Genomic DNA, 20,561 nt, shown 5'->3' with positions numbered 1-20,561 from the left:
CAGGGAGGACAATTGTATTTTTAACCTATCAAATTTTATCTGGTCAACAACTTTAAAGGCACAGCTGAAGCCTCTGTTTTCTTTAAGCAAGATTGTGTGTTCTAGTATTTATTTCTATTTAACACATAATAGGACATGCGTGCATGTACATATCTAGTATGACAGGCACCCTACAGATGTGGTAGAAGACACAATTTTAGGAGCAAGTTCCCTTTGCTTTGCTCTCTGAAAATCAGTGTGGTTAGGGTGTCAGACTAGGATCAAAGCAATCCGGGTTTAAGTCCCCACTCAGCCATGAAATTCATTGAGTGACCTTGGGCCAGTCAATATTGTTGCAGCCCAATCATTTCAGAGTTGGTAAAAGAATACAATGGACCATGCCTGTTACTTTGAAATTCTTGGAGGAAAAATGGGATGCAGATGTAGCAAACTAATACAAAGCTACTAAAATATTTTTTTAAAAAAATCACACCTATGCTCACAAATAAGGGTCCAGCTCTTCATGAATGCTGCAGTAAGACTTGGCAGAGGAGTAGATGCTTTGCAAACAGAAGGCCCCACATTGCATCTCCCAAGTGAAAGATGAGGGGGGCGGAGAGAGACAAATAACAAAACTACAACTCATAACCTGAAGAGCCACTACAAGTCAGAATAGCCCAAATGGATAACTAGCCTGAAAAGAGGCAAGGTTTATATTTAAAAAAGAAGGATTATCTATAAAGAAGTTATGCTGGTGAGGAGCTGCATGAAGAGAAGTTGCAGCCTTGTCTCTTCCATAAATGCAGCCTTGTTTTTTACTGGTAAGAAAAACAAAGCAACTTACCTTGGATTCTGTCTCATTCGCAAACAGTTTCAGCAACGTTAAGAGGGAAGAGACATGCACACAGCCTGGTGCAGGCAGTGAAAGTGAGCCAATTAAGAGGTGTTCCGAAAGCACTAAGCAGCCCATGCAGGAGCCAGTCCCCAGGCGGTTACTGCATTTTGTTATCAATTAACTGCTGAGGGACCTGTTGCCTGATCCTTCCAAAATCCATTCTGCCATTTTAGAGGCATGGAAGTTGAAAAGTTTCCCTTCAAAGATCTGTGAAGGCTGTTCATGAGAAATCATTTGAAAGGACACCGTACATGAAATGCAGCTGAGGTTGTACAACGGCAGGGAAAGGTGTATGTTATTTCCCCGAAAGCCTGGGCTAAGTAATCACCAGTGAATCTGACATCTCATGGGTTCAGGTCACGCCAGAAAATAGAACTGGGGTGGAATGACTCCTACAAAGAACTAAACAGACTGACTAGAGATGAAGCAGAGAAAAGGGAAACTCCCTGAAGAGACATAAATGCAGTACAAGCCACATTCTCTGAAGCTAAGCCACCAAAAGAAATCAGCTGCTCCAGCTTCTTTCTGCCACAAGATTCTGACCAGCAAGCTTATTTTCCCCAAGGAATGATAACCAACCTAAGGTATGAAACCTACCTCTGGGTGTTTGCTAAACTTTGGCTAGATTTGTACACACCAGCATCTTCCATTTTGCTTCTCTAGCCAAGTTGTACGCACAACCAAAACTTCTCTAGCAGCTGCCTGCAACCAGGGAAATTTTGCATGCTGGCTCACTCTCCATTTGCCACAACTCCCCTGAACGAAGCAGGACATTCCCAGCCTACTGGCAAGCCCTTCCTAATGCTTTTACCCTCTGTAAGGAGATTGTGCTTCAGCTCCTTTCCTCCTTCTGGCTTTGTCCTCCCCTCCCGTTGCATTTTACTGTTCCCTTTCTGTATCTTTTCAAAAACCACGCTCAAATTGTTAACAGCCACTTGTGTTTCTAGTCCCAACAAACTACATAAAATGTGTGATCCCTTTACAATTATTTTAAAAAGACAACAAAACAAATAGCAGATAAAAACAATCTAATTGGAGACTCAAATGTTTCTGAAAAGCAAAGCCACATCATGAATAGCTGAGTCTGCAAGAGGTGCCAGTAAGTAGTTCTCAGGGATTATTCAGAATGCTGTTTTTCTTTTTAAGAATCCAGCTATAAGCAACTAACTGGAATGGCACAAGATAAGATCCCTTCCCTAACTTTCAGTAGTGAAAATATTTATCTCTCTTTCACTGCAGCTTTGTTCCCAGCTCCACTACATCATCCTTTGACAGATGCCCTGAGCAGTGAGTTGAGGTTAGTAACTTTTCATCAAATAACCAGTTATTGCACTGTTAGGAATTTTTTAAAAGAACCACAAATTTAAAAGCCTGTAGACAACAACTACCCCATCTCTCCAAAGAAGCCATCAACAGTTTCTGATGAAACAGAGATGTGAAGACCTGGGAAAAAACTAGGGAGGGAAATCCCATTTTTTCAGAAAAACAAAAAAGACTTCAGAAAAAAAACACAGGTTGTTTCCCCTCCCCCCAATTTTTCTGTTTTTTTTCCCTGGGCCACAACTCTAGTTGCAGAATTGTTTGCTCTACATCATTTCCAACTAAACAAAGAGAATGAAAAAGTCCATTCTTTGCTATTTGCTATCAAAAGCTAGGCAATTACAAATCTAATCATAAGGACCTGAGGAGAAATACAGTAGAAATCTGGATGTAAAATCATAAGCACAGATTTCATCAAGCTTGTCAAAGCACAGCACAAGAAATGTTCCCCTCTGTTCAGTTCCCACTATAATTTACAGCATCCCTCAAAGTCAGAAGAATGCCAGAAGCAGCCCCGTTGCTCAGAACATTTGCCAACAGCCAACTCCAAAAATGCCTCAAAAGGGCCTTCCATAGCCAAAACACAGAAAGCACAGGGTTAAAAAAAGCTACTCTCTTTCATGCCTGAGCAAGAGCTATTTGGATGGTAAGGTTATAAAAATAGAACTGGTTGGCAGACAAAAGCAGTAACGTAAGATGGCAGAATAAACTGGAATCTAGCAAAAGGCTTTCCACAGCAGAATTCCAATTTGTGCAGGCTCTCCTCAAGTGCATGAAATGTCCAAGAACACAACAACACCATCAGAAGCAACCAATGGCACTTACCTGAGTCTGCGTTTCCTTGATCGAGAAACAGACCGGGATCGGGACCGAGACTTTGAGAAAGATCGGGACCGGGATCTAGAACCAGATCTTGAACGAGAGGAACGGGACCCCGATTTTGATTTATTTGTTTTTGACATATCTGATAACTCCTTTCACTTAAGCCTGTCAATAAAAAAGATGATTTATTTTCCAGCTTCTCTCCTTGGCTATTTGAAGAGGTTCAAGAACAGTGAAATTCTGTTGCAACACAAACAAAAAACATATCCAACAGCATTTGAACTTTAAGGAGAACATCTGAAATCTTGAGCAGTTTTTGGACTAATTTAGGCATTCTTTTATTCCAGAACAAACATTTTCAGTCCTGCTTTTGTTTTAAATCTACTAATCACAAAGTGTAGACACATTCAAGTTCCCTGAAATCTTCCTGCATGTTGCAAAAATGGAGTCCTAACAGCCATAATCTAGCATAGGTGTTTCTTCCTCACTTAAGACAAAAGAACACTTACATACAATCTCCCAGGGATGAGGTGCTGGCTCTCTGAAAAGCCCTAGTGCTGGTAAACCAAGTTATACACTTGTCACAATCATGCAGCCACTAGGGACTCCTCTTGCAGCCAAACTAAATCAGAAGCCCTTCCAAGTATTTCAAGGTTTCAAATGTTGGTACTGGAAAACAAGCTTCTCTATAGCATCAAAAATGGTTTGGCAGGACCACATTTTTAACAGGCAGAAATGTAGCAGAGTTATCTGAAGCGGAAGTTCCATGATTTTAAAAATAATCAGGGGCAAATCAACCATCATGAATGACTCGGGCATAACTGAGCAGAGAATGATTAGGTGGTTCCTCAAGGAGAACTTTTCATATGCCCACTTTTATACCCAAGTTAGTTGGCAGTAACTCAAATAACCTCCTTCAACAGAAAAAAACCCAACATATCGCAGAAAAAAACCAGACGTCTCAAAAGAAAACCTCACACACTGCTACAAGTGAGAAGCAACTTTATTCACTGTCATCCAAAATTGAAAAGAGAATTATTTTATCAGTATTATAAAGTGCTACAAATGTAAAACATTCTAAAAGCTAGATAAAAAACAACTTACTGCAAATTTATTTGTTGCAAATCGTTAGCATAATCCATATCTGGAATGTTTTTCCCCAAAAGTGGTAACTTTAATACAATCCAACAGAACAGCACTTAGTACAAAGTTCATCTCACCCTCAAACCCCAATGTAGTCCTAATTCAAGCTAGCAATAAAAAGAGAGCAAGTCATGGCCAAGCCACTTTTGAAATGGAACTGGGGAAATGGCATACCTCAAGTAATCCTGAGTGAAGACCCTGAAAGTCCTCCCTCTATTTCTGACAAGGCTGGTGGATAGACCTAACTCTATAAGCTAACACCTGGCCCGTCCCGTCACTTTCACTGTACAAAGAGCAAACTGAAGCTCACATTCGTCTGTGCAGCAAAGAACATTCTGACTTAATTCATTAGAGTCATCCCTTAACTGGGAATACTTTTGCTTCTTGGAAGCTAGGGACAAATCTGGATGTTGTCTCTACCACACACACTCCAACACACATTCCAAGCAATTACAAGGGGTGAAACAACAACACAATTGTGAGTTCCAGACAGTGGGGTCTCAAGGGTTAACGTGCCGCTCTCCTCCCACTCCGGCACCAGAGCTCCTGTTTCAGAGCCAGCTGTGTTCTGAGGATTCAAGAAGCCCTAGATTAGATTTTCATGATTTCAGCTTCTGCTGACAGGATATAAATGGGGAGATTAAAAAAAGATGAGAATCAGAACAGTCTCCAAAGAGCACATATTGCTGTGGCTTAAAAAATAAAAGTTGAAATATACACAATAGGGAGTTCTTACTGGACATTTGCCCCCCCCCAAAGCTACAACTTTACTTGCACACAGGAAATAATGAGAATGGAAATTCTTAAACATCTGGAATTTTCCTAAATGTTTGGCCAATTAACTTCTGTGTCTACTAACTTTCACTCATAGTTCTTTATTTTAAAAATATTTTTTGTTTTCAGTATGGTATAAAACAGATGAACAAAAATGGGAAACATGAAGAATACAAGGCCTGTGATGATCCCCTTAAAGGCATGGTACATCTCATTCTTTGGCAAAAAATGAGCACACACTTAAAACAATTTTCAGTGGGGTGGGCTCTGCCAGCAGTAGTAGAAACTTTTAATAATGAATATGCAATTTAAAAAGCAAGCCAGAAAATCAGTTGGAAGGACCTCAAACGGTGTGGCTGAATTTGTGCTGATGCAGGATACCCACACCAGAGAAGATCACTGGCCATTCAGCCTCTGCTTAAGAACTCCTAATGAGTAGGCAGTCCTATGATGTAACCTTGTTTGGCACGGACTGACCCCATAACAAGAATCAGTGCTACAATGTATTTAGGATATAGGGTTGCATCCAGTGTTAGTCATACTCAGGGGAAGATCCACTGAAATCAATGGGCATTATTAACTTACGTCCATTAATTTCAGTGGGCCTACTCTGAGTATGGCTAACTCTGGATACAACTCAGTTTTTAGCATGCTTTTAAAAATAGTCAAAAAGCAGGGTATAAGTATCTTAAATACATTTGCACAAAAGCGATGCAGCACGCACACTCAAGCCATTCCTACCATGAACACTGACATACTTTGGAAAACCTACCTTACTTGAAATAGGGTCTGCCTTGCCACAGCTGAATGGTGGTCTCCTTCCACTTGAAATCAAACAATTCTGCAAAATAAAAGTAATTGTTTGTACTGCAACTGCTTACAGGATAACATCCATAACAACGGTTATACCTCAAGGAAAGGTGTGAGTGAAGGCAGCGTGACTTGAATTATAAGCCTTCTTCAAATTTATTACCCCAGCACAAACCAACCTATTTTCTCAAGGCAACTGTGTCCATGTGTAAACCTACCAAGCCTGAACACACCACAGTAGTAATCTGACACCTTTGCAATGACTGCAAAGAGAGACGGGCCGGAAATACAAAGGCATAAAATGTGCCTGTAAAAACATTCACATAGCTGTCTGATGATGCTTGTCAGTATCTCCTGTCATCACCTACTTTTTTGGGGGGTCAGAATATTGTCAACTATAGTGGTACCACACAGCAGAAAAAAGAGAGCAACACATTCTGTTTTGAAAACTCCCGTTTCTTTGACCGGCTTCCATTTTCTTTTTACAACTGCGCTGCAAGACAGCAAAGCAGCAGCAGGCAGCAAGGATCTCCATCTCCACTCGCTGCTGCTTTCACCAGCTGGACTAGCCCTCCCCCAAAATGTTTTCAGAACCAACTGCCTTGCAAGGAGCAGTGGTAGGACCATCTGCTCTGGGGGTGATGATATCAACTGGGTCTCCTGGTAAGAGTGACAAGAAGCTAGGCCCCCTGAAAGCCAAGATCCTTCCCTGTAAAGCCATTCCACTTACATCACAGCCACTGTTAAGAAAGTCTGACTTTCTCAGGGTCCTGTCACGGCCTGTTTTGAACTGTGAGCAGCCTCTTTCCAACCCAACTGGTTATAGTTTTAGTAAGAACCTTTCTACATTAAGAATTCTGAGGCCGGTGTTTGCTTGTTTTCCTCTTCACTCACCCACTCTTTTTCCTTTTATGTCGTATCTTTTAAAAAACAAACAAACAAACCTGACAGCAAGGACTGTGCTATTTTTATTGGTCTGTAAGTTGCTCTGGAAGCCCTTCTGGCTGAACAGCAATGGAAAAATGTTTTAAAAGAGAAAGGTAGATAGAATAGGAAGTATAAAGCAAGTATTTGCAGGGTTACCATCTGTACCCAGTTGCCTGACAGTTAGCCCACAGGCTGCATTAGGTTCACAGGATGGAGAACCTCTGGCCCATGGGCCAAATTAGGCCTGGCATAGGTCTCAATTTGGCCTGCAAGGCTGTTTTTCCCAAACAGCGTCCACCTGCCCCACACCTATTGTCTTATGTGATGTCAGGTGTGGGGCAGGAAGAGATGTGATTGGATCAGCTGTGTGACTGAGTTCCCTGTGGGGAACTCAATCACATAGCCGATCCCTGCAGCAAGCAGCTTTCCCAAGCACAGGCCTGGCAAGGTCCCTTGCACTGTGGTTCCCAAGTACCTGAGAACCAACTGACTGCTGGGTGCCTGGGAAGTGCTGCGCAAGGAACTTTGTCAGATCCTATGGGGCAACCCATCTGTCCAAGTTGGTCTGCAGGAGTTGGACAGGTAATAATCTGACCTGCCAGGCCTAAAAGAGTAATCACCCCTGCCTGAGAATGAGCCACTGCTCTCTTTCCAACACATTCACTGTGGATGCTAGAGCCTCAACCAGGGAGCCTGGGACTGCCATGCTCAACAATCACATTTGTTGTTGTTATGTGCCTCCAAGTCGACTACGACTTATGGCGACCCTATGAATCAGTGACCTCCAAGAGCATCTGTCATGAACCACCCTGTTCAGATCTTGTAAGTTCAGGTCTGTGGCTTCCTTTATGGAATCAATCCATCTCTTGTTTGGCCTTCCTCTCTTTCTACTCCCTTCTGCTTTTCCCAGCATTATTATCTTTTCTAATGAATCATGTCTTCTCATTATGTGTCTAAAGTATGATAACCTCAGCTTTATCATTTTAGCTTCTAGTGATAGTTCTGGTTTAATTTGTTCTAACACCCAATTATGTGTCTTTTTTGCAGTCCATGGTATCCGCAAAGCTCTTCTCCAACACCACATTTCAAATGAGTTGATTTTTCTCTTATCCGCTTTTTTCACTGTCCAACTTTCACATCCATACTTAGAGATCGGAAATACCATTGTCTGAATGATCCTGACTTTAGCGTTCAGTGATACATCTTTACATCTGAGGACCTTTTCTAGTTCTCTCACAGCTGCCCTCCCTGTCCTAGCCTTCTTCTGATTTCTTGACTGTTGTCTCCATTTTGGTTAATGATTGTGCCAAGGTATTGATAATCCTTGACAAGTTCAATGTCCTCATTGTCAACTTTAATGTTGCATAAATCTTCTGTTGTCATTACTTTAGTCTTTTTGGATACTCTGTTCATAGGGTTTTCGTGGTAAGAGATATTCAGAGGTGGTTTACCATTGCCTTCCTCTGAGTCTGGATGCATCTTAGTCTGGTGTCTCAGCTTTGACCATTCCGCCATGGGTGCCCCTGCTAGGAGTCTAGCCTCTTGGTCTAGACTCCTGACGGCATTGCTCTCAGCTTCTTCAACACTCTCAAGCCCCCTCACCACGTTAAGGTGTGCATCCGAAGAGGAAGCAACAATCACATAAGCTAAGACAAATAAAATGTCAATCACCACATAAACCCGTTTGTAGAAATTTCCAGAGAGACAGCTGTATTAGCCCATTGAAGCAAAAAGAAAAACTAGTCTTTTGGCACCCTAATTAGAAGACCATCACATTTATTTTGGCATAAGTTTTCATGTACCAGAATCTTTAAAGTGCTGCAAGACTCACTGGCTTGGATCCTTAGACAAACTGAAACTCAAAGAAGTTCATGGAAGTAAACATTCCAATATCTTCCCCAGCCCACCTTACACTGTTCAGGAGGGCCCCCGGCCTTTCAGCAAAGCACTTTTGGGGGGAGTACAGTCTACTGCAGAGAGCAGATAGGGTAGGAAGGTTTCTTTCCATGAACTTCCTGAAGTTATCTTGCGGTCTAAGCATTTGTTGTAATGCTGACAACAGAAGCAAGCTTATCAAATGATAAATCTTATCATTTGCTAATTGCCACTCTAGCTTGGTTGAAATTGGCCCTTAAATGCCAAAGTTAAACGAAGAATGACAGTCGAAGAACAAAATTTTTGTGGAGAAGCATTGGTCTTCAAAATGAAGAGTACAGAACTGCAACTATCTCAGAAAAGCCTGTTCTGCAGGCTGTCACATTTGTTTGCTGGAGTTATAGGAAGGAAATGTGAATGCCAGAAATTTTTCTTGATGAAAGCTAACAAATCCTCCTATCCAACATACAACTATCTTTGTTAACTACAAGTAGTTTTTGTTTGTCTTGTTTGCTAACTAGAAAGACTTGTGCTTATGAGTGCCAAGATATCAGAACAAAGCAGATAGGAAAGAGTATACCCCAGAGTTAGAAAGGGCCAGAAGACTACCTAGTTCAGTCCCCTGCAGTCAACTCACAAGAGGCAATTCATAACATGGCATGCACAGAGAGCAGGTGCTGCACAAAAAGGTGCTGACAAACTCAATAGCTTCAGATAACATGCAAGAGTGAACCAAGTCGAGGGTCTTCTCTATTTGTACCAGGAGATTATTATCTTGACACCAAAGATGGCAATGAGTTCAAGATCCAGTCAAGACATAATAAAAAGAAAATATGTACATAAAAAGTATTTACTGAATAGAAACGTATGCTTCACTGTTTTAACTGTATATCCCATGATCCAAAATAACCCCTATGGAATATTAGGTATTAACAGCAGCAAAGCCATTTATTTGCACCTACTGTGGCCCTCAGCTCATCTTACTCCCCCAGATGGATCCTAAGGTGCCATCCACAAGGCCCACTTCTTCACAAAAAGTTGCCCTGTGCAACACAGATTTTTCACTGGACTCTTTTTGTCCACAAATCAAATTACTTGCATGCTGTAGTGTAAAGTTATCTATAATCACACAGATATAAAAGGATATTTTGCTTGGCGTTTTGTACTTTTGAGCTGATGGGGGGAAACTTGGGACTCTGCTACTGAAAGTTGTTTGCTAGGCTTCCTACTGTCATAGCTGCCAACTGAAGACACATAAGACTTCAGTGTTGTTGTTTTTTTAAAGCTTGAGAGGAAAACACACCTTTTGTTCAACACAACAAAGCCCAGAAGTCCCTCACCAGCAGGTGTGGCAGTCAGCCAAACACTCCTCCTCAAAGTAGCCAATCCTTCTATCAATCCGCCTGGGTTTGTAAAAACAAGAAGTCACCACCTGTTCCATCTCAGTCTCAAAGGACAAAAGGCAGAATACTCAATCTCCAAGGATGCTTTAATTGCCTTGGACCTGAAAACGGACCATTTATTATCTTCACACCTTGTCATAATTAAGCCTTAGCCATAAGCTTTGGGCTATATGCTACCACCTCTCCTCTTCCCAGGAAACTTGTACTGCCTTTGAAGTCTGTCCTAAGCAGATGGGAGACAAGAAAGTCTACTGTATTTCTCAATGAATTCTATGGCCTTGCTTAGACATAGCTTCTTTTATAAGAACATAAGAAGAGCCTGCTGGATCAGGTCAGTGGCCCATCTGGTCCAGCATCCTCTTCTCAGTGGCCAACCAGGTGCCTGGGGGAAACCCGCAAGCAGGACCTGAGTGCAAGAACACTCTCCCCTCCTGAAGCTTCTGGCAACTAGTTTTCAGAAGTATGCTGTCTCTGACTAGGGTGGCAGAGCACAGCCATCACGGCTAGTAGCCATTGATAGCCCCGTCCTCCATGAATTTGTCTAATCTTTTAAAGCCATCCAAGCTGGTGGCCATTACTGCGTCTTGTGGGAGCAAATTCCATAGTTTAACTATGCGCTGAGTAAAGAAGTACTAGGGATCAATAACTTTTTTGGAGATGGGATTATGCACTTTTGGTCAATTTTGTATGCAACACAGGAGGCTTTCATATTCAACAACAACTTTGCTGTATTAGAAGTTTCAATTTATAGACCAGGGAAATCTTGTTTCCCCTGGGGGAGGTAATTTATACTCCATGCAAGTTTCACTGTTCAGTTAGAAGCCCCAAGTGGATATAGATAAAGGAATTAACCCTTGGATCAAACACAGGAAAACACCAACCCTTATACATGAAAAGAAAAAAAAATGCTGTAGGGTAAAAAAAGGACATATTTTATTCTCTCTCACTTTGTGATGCTCTTGTATGAACACACCACTTTGAAAATCAAGCAATTTTAGAATAAATGGGGGAGAGGATGACAGCAAGTTTAACCATTTAGAGGCCAGCTCCAGACACTCTTGGATGAGACCGATTATCTGGATCCATTTCAGTCGGGTTTCAGGCCTGGTTTTGGCATGGAAACAGCCTTGGTCGCCCTGTATGATGACCTCTGTCGGGAGAGAGACAGGGGGAATGTGACTGTTGATTCTCCTTGATCTCTCAGCAGCTTTCGATACCATCGACCATGGTATCCTTCTGGAACGACTGGCTGAGTTTGGAGTGGGAGGTACTGCATGGCAGTGGTTCCGCTCCTACTCGGCAGGTCGGCTCCAGAAGGTGGTGCTTGGGGAGCATTGCTCGGCACCCTGGACTCTCCAGTATGAGGTTCTGCAGGGGTCAGTTCTGTCCCCCATGCTGTTCAACATCTACATGAAACAGTTCGGTGCAGTCATCCGGAGCTTTGGAGTGTGTTGCTATCAGTATGCTGATGACATGCAGCTCTATTTATCCTTTTCATCTTCTTCAGGTGAGGCTGTCAATATGCTGAACCGGTGTCTGGCTGCAACAATGGACTGGATGAAGGCTAATAAACTGAGGCTCAATCCAGACAAGACTGAGATGCTGCTAGTGGGTGGTTCTTCTGACCGGATGGTGGATGTTCAACCTGTCCTGGATGGTGTTGCACTCCCCCTGAAAGAGCAGGTTTGTAGCTTAGGGTTCTCCTAGAACCATCTGTCACTTGAGGCTCAGGTAGCCTCGGTGGCATGGAGTGCCTTCTACCAACTTTGGTTGGTGGCCCAGCTACACCCCTATCTGGACAGGGATAACCTGGCTTCAGTTGTCCATGCTCTGGTAATCTCCAAGTTAGATTACTGCAATGCACTCTACGTGGGGCTGCCTTTGAAGACGGTTTGGAAACTGCAGTTTGTGCAAAATGCAGCAGCCAGATTGGTAACAAGGACCAGATGGTTTGAACATATAAAACCAATTCTGGCCCGCTTGCATTGGCTGCCTGTATGTTTCCGAGCTTGACTCAAAGTGCTGGTTTTAACCTATAAAGCCTTACACAGCTTGGGACCACAATACCTGATGGAACGCCTCTCCCGACACGAACCCACCCATACACTACGCTCAACATCAAAGGCCCTCCTCCGAGGGAAGCTCAGAGGATGGCAACATGGGAGAGGGCTTTCTGAGTGGTGGCCTCCAAATTATCTTTTCGGCACCAGGTCAAGACTTTCCTCTTCTCCCAGGCATGTTAGCATGTCTTTTTAAATTGTTTTTTAAAGTGTTTTTAAATTTGTATATTTGTTTCTAATGTTTTTAATTGTTGTAAACCGCCAAGAGAGCTTCGGCTATGGGGCAGTATACAAATGTAATTAACAGCAGCAGCAACAACAATCTGGTCCTCTATAAATGGAGTAATAAAATGCATTATGTTCCTCTCATTTCAAGCTTTAAGTATGTGTAACTCTCCCTATTTTGTCTCTCTGCCTTTCCTCTGTTAATTTTCCCATCAACTATTTGACTGCAAGCTCCTGGGAGTGGGGGGGGGGCATCTATTTCAGCCTATATATAAGGCATCATGTATTCTGATGTCACTATATAAATTCATTCTTTCAATGTTCCTGTGAGGCACACAATCATTATTCCCATTTTATAGTGGGAAAAACAAGACTGGTGCTTGCCCAGGGCCATATAGTGAATCTGGTAAACGTGCTCCACTAAAGACACCATAAAATAACACCCTTCATGATGTACCACCTCTTACCAGGTCTGTAGCTATTATTTCAAAGCAGATTGTTCAAGTCTGTAAAGTGAGGCATTATCTGCAATACATTATTGACTATTAACTTTGAGAAAAGTGGGTATCTGCAATGAATCCATACTTTTGTAAAAACAATGTAAGAACATAAGAGCTTGCTGGATCAGGCCAGTGACTCATCTAGTCCAGCATCCTGTTCTCACAGTGGCCAACCAGATGTCCATGGGAAGCCCGCATACAGGACCCTCTGTGGCTTCCAGCAACTGGTTTTCAGAAGCATACTGCCTCTATGATGGCAGAGCACAGCCATTGTGGCTGGTAGCCATTGATAGCCTTAACCTCCATGAATTTGTCTAATCTTGTTTTAAAGCCATCCAAGTTGGTGACCACCGCTGCCTCTTTTTGGACTGAATTCCATAGTTTAGCTATCCGTTGCATAAAAAAGTAATATCCAAGAGTTAATGATGCAGCCCAGTATTACCAGATCAAAACTTGCTGTTTATTGCTAACAAGAGTTTTTTAAATGCTGAAATTCCTTAATTTAAACAGCATTAAAAGCTTAATTCTGTGTGTTTAAGATTAAGTGGCACAGATCAAAATAAAATGAGTACTTCAGTGATTTCAAATAAACGACATCAACCAAAAAGGGAAACTTCCTGCACGGTGCAATAACAGCAGCATATTTTATAGCCAGGGCCATCAGTATTTGTTTGCCGCCCTGGGCTCCTGCTGGGAGGAAGGGTGGGATACTAAATAAATAAATAAATATTAGACCCATTCTGAATTCTGCTTATGTGAAGTTTGTTCCTTCTTATACCCAACTGAATCCATGCAGAAACTCGTTTGACTTGGGAAAATAAAACAATGTTTCAAGAATTTCTCAGGAAGACAGAGGATAATGTCAGACATGCTTAACAGCAGAAGTTCAAGGGTTTAACTTTGACATCAGGGTTGATAAAAAATCAGTGATTTTTTTAAAGTTAAAAATCAGATTTTAAAAATTCAGATCAGATTTCACAATTTTCTTTAAAAAACTAGTAAAAGAAGAGCCTAGGTCAAAGATATCATCATGAATACAAATTATATAACTTCTAATTATATTCTATGAATATGCGAACAGCAGTTTATGGAGATGGAAGATAACCTGATCATTCCTATTCTGCAGGTGGTGTACATGTAGCGCTCTCTCTCTCGGCCTTGCCTCTCTCTAAGTGCAAAGATAGAGAAGGTCAATGAAAAGAAAATTTGGGGAGATGGAGTAGATCTGAACAAGGAAGGGACCACTGAAGTGGTAATCCAGCTCTTCACAACAGTAGCCTCTTCTGCAGGTACAGAGGGTTTTTTTCTTCCTTTTGGCCTTTCATTCTAAATTGAGAAATAAGTTGGAACTGAAAAAGGAGGAAGGGTTGTATTCTTTTCCAGACAATGAACAAGGAAGACAACAGTGAAGAAAACTGAGTTAACTGTACCACCCAATATTTTACGTTTCTCATGCTGACTTGGTTGAAATTGCCTAAATTTTCTTTTTTTAAAGAACGTCTATATATATAAAACTGAAATACTTAACCTTTTAAAAATCCATGTGCATGTTTTGTTAATGTTGTTGTTTAAGAAGAAAACTAACCAGAAAAATAAAAAATCTTACAGTAGTACTGTTTAGAAGACTGTTTGGTAGTGGTGATTCTGGCACATCATGACAAAAATACCATGATTAGAATCATAGAATAATAGAGGCAGAAGGGGCCTTTTAGGCCATCAAGTCCAACCCCATTTTATGCAGGAATCCAGTTTAAAGCATACCCGACAGGTGGCTATCTAGCTGCCTCTTGAATGTCTCTAGTGTTGCAGAGCCCACCACCTCCCTAGGTCAATGGTTCCATTGTCATACCGCTCTAACAGTTAGGAAGTTTTTCCTGATGTTCAGCTGAAATCTGTCTTCCTTTAACTTGAGTCCATTATTCCGTGTTCTGCACTCTGGAATGATCAAGAAGACATCCTGGTGTTCCTCTGTGTGACAACCTTTCAAGTACTTGAAAAGTGCTATTATATCTCCCCTCACTGTTCTCAAGAATAAACATGCCCAGTTTTTTTCAGAGGGCTTGTTTCCAGTCCCTTGATCATCCTTGCTGCCGTCCTCTGAACCTGTTCCAGTTTGTCTGCATCCTTCTTAAAGTGCAGTGTCCAAAACTGGATGCAGTACTCAGGATGAGGCCTAACAACTGCCAAATAGAGGGGAACCAATACTTTGCGTGATTTGGAAACTACACTTGTTAATGCAGCCTAAAAGAGCATTTGCCTTTTGCGCAGCCACATCACACTGTTGGCTTATATTCAGCTTGTGATCAACAATTCCAAGGTTCTTCTCGCATGTAGTATTGTTGAGCCAAGTATCCCCCATCTTATAACTGTGCACTTGGTTTCTTTTTCCTAGGTGTAGAATTTTGTTTCTGTCATCCAGGGTATTAGCAATCCCTCCCAATTTTATATCATCTGCAAATCTGATAAGTGTTCCTTGCAGCTCCTCATCCAAGTCATGAATAAAAATGTTGAAGAACACTAGGCCCAGGACCGAGCCCTGCAGTTGGTACCCTGCTCATCCCCTCCCCGTCACTTTGAGAAGGAACTATTGATAAGCACTCTTTGAGTAAGATTCTGTAGCCAACTGTGGATCCACCAGATAGTTGTTCCATGCAGCCCACATTTAGCTAGCTTGCTAATCAGAATATCATGGGCACTCTGTCAAAAGCTTTGAGATATAGTTATTTATTTAATTAATTTGTATCCCGCCCTTCCTCCCAGCAGGAGCCCAGGGCAGCAAACAAAGCACTAAAAAAAATGTTAAAACATCATAAAAACAGATCTTAAAATACATTAAAACAAAACAGCATTAAAAACATTTTAAAAAACAACCTTAAAAAAGGGTTAAAAACATTATTAAAAAACATATTAAACAATTCTGACACAGATGCTGACTGGGGGGATAGGTGTCAACTTAAAAGGCTTGTTGAAAGAGGAAAGTCTTCAAAAGGTGCCGAAAAGATAGCAGAGATGGCGCCTGCCTAATAATCAAAGGGAGGGAATTATCACAGGGTAGGTGCTGCCACACTAAAGGTCCATTTCCTATATTGTGCAGAACGAACCTCCTGATAAGATGGTATCTACAGGAGGCCCTCACCTGCAGAGCGCAGTGATCGACTGAGTATATAAGGGGTAAGACGGTCTTTCAGGTATCCTGGTCCCGAGCTGTATAGGGCTTTGTATGCCAAAACTAGAACCTTGAACTTGGCCCGGTAGCAAATGGGCAGCCAGTACAATTCTTTCAGCAGTGGGGTGACATGTTGGTGATACTCTGCTCCAATGAGCAGTCTCGCCGCCGCATTTTGCACCAGCTGCAGCTTCCGGACCAACCTCAAGGGCAGCCCCACATAAAGCGCATTACAATAATCCTGCCTAGAGGTTACCAGTGCATGGACAACAGTGGTCAGGCTATCCCGGTCCAGAAACAGCCGCAGCTGTCTCACCAGCCAAAGCTGGTAAAAGGCATTCCTAGCCACTGAGGTCACCTGGGCCTCTAGCAACAAAGATGGATCCAGGAGCACCCCCAGCTATATTATGACCATATTATGACCATAGCATTCCCACAGTCTACCAGGGAGGTTACCCAATCAAAAAATCAGGTAAAATTAGTCTGGCAGGATTTGTTTTTGATAAATCCATGTTGGCTTCTAGTAATCACTGCATTGTCTTCAAGCTGCTTACAGATTGCCAATATGCTCCAGAATTTTTAGAGGGATTGATGTCGGGCTGACTGGTCTGTAGTTCCCAGGTTCCTCCTTTTTGCCCTTTTTGAAGATAGGGACAACATTAGCCTCCAGTCATCTGAACATCCTAATAGTTGTAGCTGGTTCACCTGAATGACTTCACAAGTTCATTCTGCTTTAATATTAAAATGATCAAATTATAATCCCATTTAAACAATCTAGAATTGCTTAGTGTATACCTACCTTCTAATGAAACCTACATCTCTGAATATCCATTAAGGTCATATTAAGCAATAACGTAGTTCTACTATGGAATGATGATTAAACAGACTCTTCCTCACTAGTGATTTAAATAATTAAAATCGAGTCCTTCAGCGAAGCAGTCTAAATCATGACTTAAGTCAAAACAACACTGATGTTGGTCCAGTTCTTCTCACACAGTGACAAGTCATACAGCTTCAGTTTTCATCTGTAAAAATGGGAACTGTAAACAATCTACTTCGCAGAACCAGGCACAAACAATTGTTGTAATTGTTGTAAACCGCCCAGAGAGCTTCGGCTATGGGGAGGTGTACAAATGCAATAAATAAATAAATAAATGAACAAGAAGGAAACTTGTAAAGCACTATGCATGTGCAAAAAAGCTAATAAATAAATAAAACCACCATCACCATATAACAAGCAAATAACTTTTCAGAACTGAGGCTTTATTCAGTGTTATACCTTCAAGGAAAGGGGAAGCACATGCCTGTAATCTCACATGTAATACAGGTCAACTGCCGGCGTGGCAGCAAAACGACTTATGGTTTGATGAGTTATTACCATAAAATCAGTGAGTAAACTGTATGTTGCGAAGCATTCTGCAAACTGGACTGCTGTTGCTATGGTGAAGAATCTGCTTGTCTCACTCCAACAGCAGTACCCAGAATCCATGCCAGAACACAAGAAATATTTAGATCTGAGGGAAGAGATAGTCTGTATTTTTATTCCCTTTAGCTATATGACATAGATCAGCTTCTGAAGAACTGCCTGCAGCAGTCCCCTCAATTCAGCAGTCTCTTTTTATGTAGAACTATTATATTCTGGACAGCTCTAAACTGGATGAGTAATTAAATCCATAGCTCTTCTCTTGGAAATTTACTTCAGTCAGTTGACCGAGGTGCAAAGAAGGAATTCTATTCTATCTATTCTAGCTACAACCAGAACATTTCTGGAAAGTTCTGGACACTTAAATCTTCAAGTCTTCCTCCCCAAAGAGACACGGTGACATCATCCTATAAGTATAGCTGTAAGGTGCCAAGGGGAGTGGGTAGGTCTTGAACCAGGGTGTCCAGCACGTTAGTGAGCTCTCAGATAAGGGGCCCTCTAGACTGCAGTCCTAAGTCTGAGTCAGTTGACTTTCCAGGCCTCACAGAACACACCAGGTCTTAAAAAGCATTTGCAGCCCAACTATCTTATCAGTCTGAATAATTTGCCTGGAGTGCTAAGACACAGCCTACTCTCCTACTTCTTCTCTGCCTGGTGCCTTGGATGGCTGCTATCACGGAGTCTTGTAGCTTGGCTAAGTCCATCAGGTGGACCTGGTGGATGTGCAAGCAGGTGAGGAGCTGACCATGAATCTTGGATATCCTGCCCGCCAACAGGAACAACTTAGGCTGAACGGTGTCTATCACCACCCCCAGATGCTGTAGACACTGCATAGGTATCAGATGACTCTTGGCCTTGTTGATGACAAATCCATGGTCTTCTAAGCAGCTGATGGTAGTCACCACACTGTTTTGCCTCCTGAATCAATGGTGCTCAAACCAGATGGTCACCCAGATATACATATGCATGCACCTCTTGGGCGCCCCACTATGGCTGCCATGAGCTTTGTGAACATGCAAAGGGCAGGTAAGAGGCCGAATGGGATGGCATTGTATTGGTACTGATGTTGATCGTTGACAAAAAGCAGAAACCGGCGATGCTGGGGTAGAATCGGGACACAGAGATATGCTTTTGTGAGATCTATGGACAAAAAAATGGACTGCCTTCAAGTCGATCCCGACTTATGGCGACCCTATGAATAGGGTTTTCATGGTAAGCGTATTCAGAGGGGGTATACCATTGCCTTCCTCTGAAGCTAAGAGGCAGTGAATGGCCCAAGGTCACCCAGTGAACTCCATGGCTGTGTGGGGATTTGAACCCTGGTCTCCCAGGTTGTAGTCCAACACTTTAACCACTACACCACACTGGCTCTCACAACAGGCCAAAGGAAATCTCCTGGCTGAATCGCATCCACAATTGACCTGAGGATCTCTATCTTGAACTTCCTGGGTTGGATGAATTGGTTCAGGAATTTCAAATCCAAGATAGCACGGTAGTCTCCATTGTGCTTGGGCACTGTAAAAAACACAGAGAAGACCTCAAAGGAATGTTGGAGTTCTGGAACCAGTTCTATGGTGCCTATATAAATGAAATGTGTTATAGCATCTAGTGTTCTCTGCCGTTTTTCTGGGTTGTGTGATGGGAGTGCTGGGCCTCCACTTATCTCCAAGAATGATTGAAAACTCCAGGGAATACCCCTTCATAATTGTTTCTAGTACCCATCTATCAGATGTGGAGGTTGCCTAAATGTTGGCAGATAACTGCAGCAAGGCCCCCACTTGGGGCCCCACAGCGTCATGACTGGGACTGCTTGGGGTTGGACTTAGCCTGATGTCTGCTGAAGTTGCCACCTGCTGTGCTGGCTCTATGCTGCTGATGTGAAGCATTCCATGATGAATTCCAGAAGCCCCGAAACTGTCTGTTGGTTCTATAAGTGGAGGGGTATCCTTCAGGACGAAAGAATTGTTCGTATTTCTTTTGAGCCTTGTTCTCTTCCTTCTTCCTAGCAGGACGCAAGGCCTTCTTTTTATCCTTGGTCCCCACCAGGTGACGATCTAGGAACTTGACGAAAAGCTGCCCCACCCCAATGTAAGGGAGAGTTGACATGCTGGTCTTGGAATCATAGAATAGTAGAGTTGGAAGGGGCCTATAAGGCCATCAAGTCCAACCCCCTGATCAATGCAGGAATCCAGGAATGCAGGAAAGGTGATCTACCTCCCATTGCTTAAGCCATATGTTCTGCCTCACCACCATGGAGTATCCCAAGGCACAAGCTGATTACTGTAAGCTATCCAGAGACAAATTGGCCAGGAATTCTGCAGTCTTGGCTAGTTTGGTAAGGTCTTCTTTAACATGCCTGGCATCGGGAAGGACTTCCTCCATGAGCGTCCTGGCCCATTTTACCAAGCTCAAGCTAGAAAGGAATCAGCTGTAGACACCCTCATGGAAAGGGCCGAAGCCTGACTTCCGGGAAGGGTTGCTTTGCCTGTGCTGCCTCTGAGTCGAGCTCTCGTCTCAGAAGAAGCTTTTTCCGCTTTAAAATCAGTCAAAACGTTCTTTTTGACTGGTAAAGATTTTCTCCAGGGCAGGGAGAAACGTAGAGATTAACCACAAAGCCTGTTTTTGTGGGGAGGACTGGATTTCATTTATTTATGAGAGAAGGTTCAAACTGCAATGCCAGACGGACTTTCATCAAGCTCTAGCTGATTACAGCGACACGTTTATCTTTTCTTTAAAGAAAAACGGACTCTAACAGGCAGACAAGCATCCTTCTTTCTATTTTCTTTTTTCACTTGGTTTAAATTGTTGCAGCAAAAAAGAGATTTGTCAATGAATCAGCTGTGAAGAACTTCTGGGTGAGTTATGGCTTTTCTCTTTCACTCACGAAATTAAGGAGGAAAGAAATCGAAAAAGCTTATATTTGTTTTTATTGCAAAAAGCTGTCCTGGAGGTGCATTCTAAAGATACCAACAGAAGAGGGATTTCTATTTCGAGGAGGGAAAAAAAAATTTTTTTTTTGGTCTATTTCATTTTGACGAATCTGCTTGTTCACGACGCCACTAATTGTTTTGATGTTGGGAACTAAATTTGTTTTGTATTCCTGAACACATAAAAGATAAGGCAGGCTGTACTGTCTACACTGTGATGTCATCAAGCCTGGAATATTAACCCAATTGTGGCTGAAATAATTTTTGTTTCTGTGGTTTTAAGAATGGCAACCAGGAAAGTGATTGAGACCA

General features: G+C 42.3%; 1 protein-coding gene across 5 annotated transcripts in view; it reads right to left on the bottom strand.

Moving 5' to 3' along the window:
• Window positions 1–20,561, bottom strand: part of THRAP3 (thyroid hormone receptor associated protein 3) — a 51,538-nt gene that overhangs the window by 19,832 nt on the left and 11,145 nt on the right. For 3 of the 5 annotated variants that reach the window (XM_061596188.1, XM_061596187.1, XM_061596183.1), the window contains exons 2-3: window positions 5,706–5,774; window positions 3,020–3,181 (exon numbers count right to left, since the gene is read on the bottom strand). In XM_061596188.1, coding sequence (XP_061452172.1) covers window positions 3,020–3,156 — 137 coding nt within the window. In that variant the 5' untranslated portion in view covers window positions 3,157–3,181; window positions 5,706–5,774. Of the gene's footprint in view, window positions 1–3,019; window positions 3,182–3,525; window positions 3,606–4,120; window positions 4,722–5,705; window positions 5,775–20,561 lie in introns of those variants that run through there. The other 2 variants (XM_061596185.1, XM_061596184.1) reach the window with 2 other exon arrangements.

This window comes from Rhineura floridana, chromosome 15 (genome assembly GCF_030035675.1).
Source record: "Rhineura floridana isolate rRhiFlo1 chromosome 15, rRhiFlo1.hap2, whole genome shotgun sequence".
NCBI lineage: Eukaryota > Metazoa > Chordata > Lepidosauria > Squamata > Rhineuridae > Rhineura > Rhineura floridana.
Note: the sequence above shows the minus strand (reverse complement) of the source record. Positions and strands in the feature narration are given on the sequence as shown.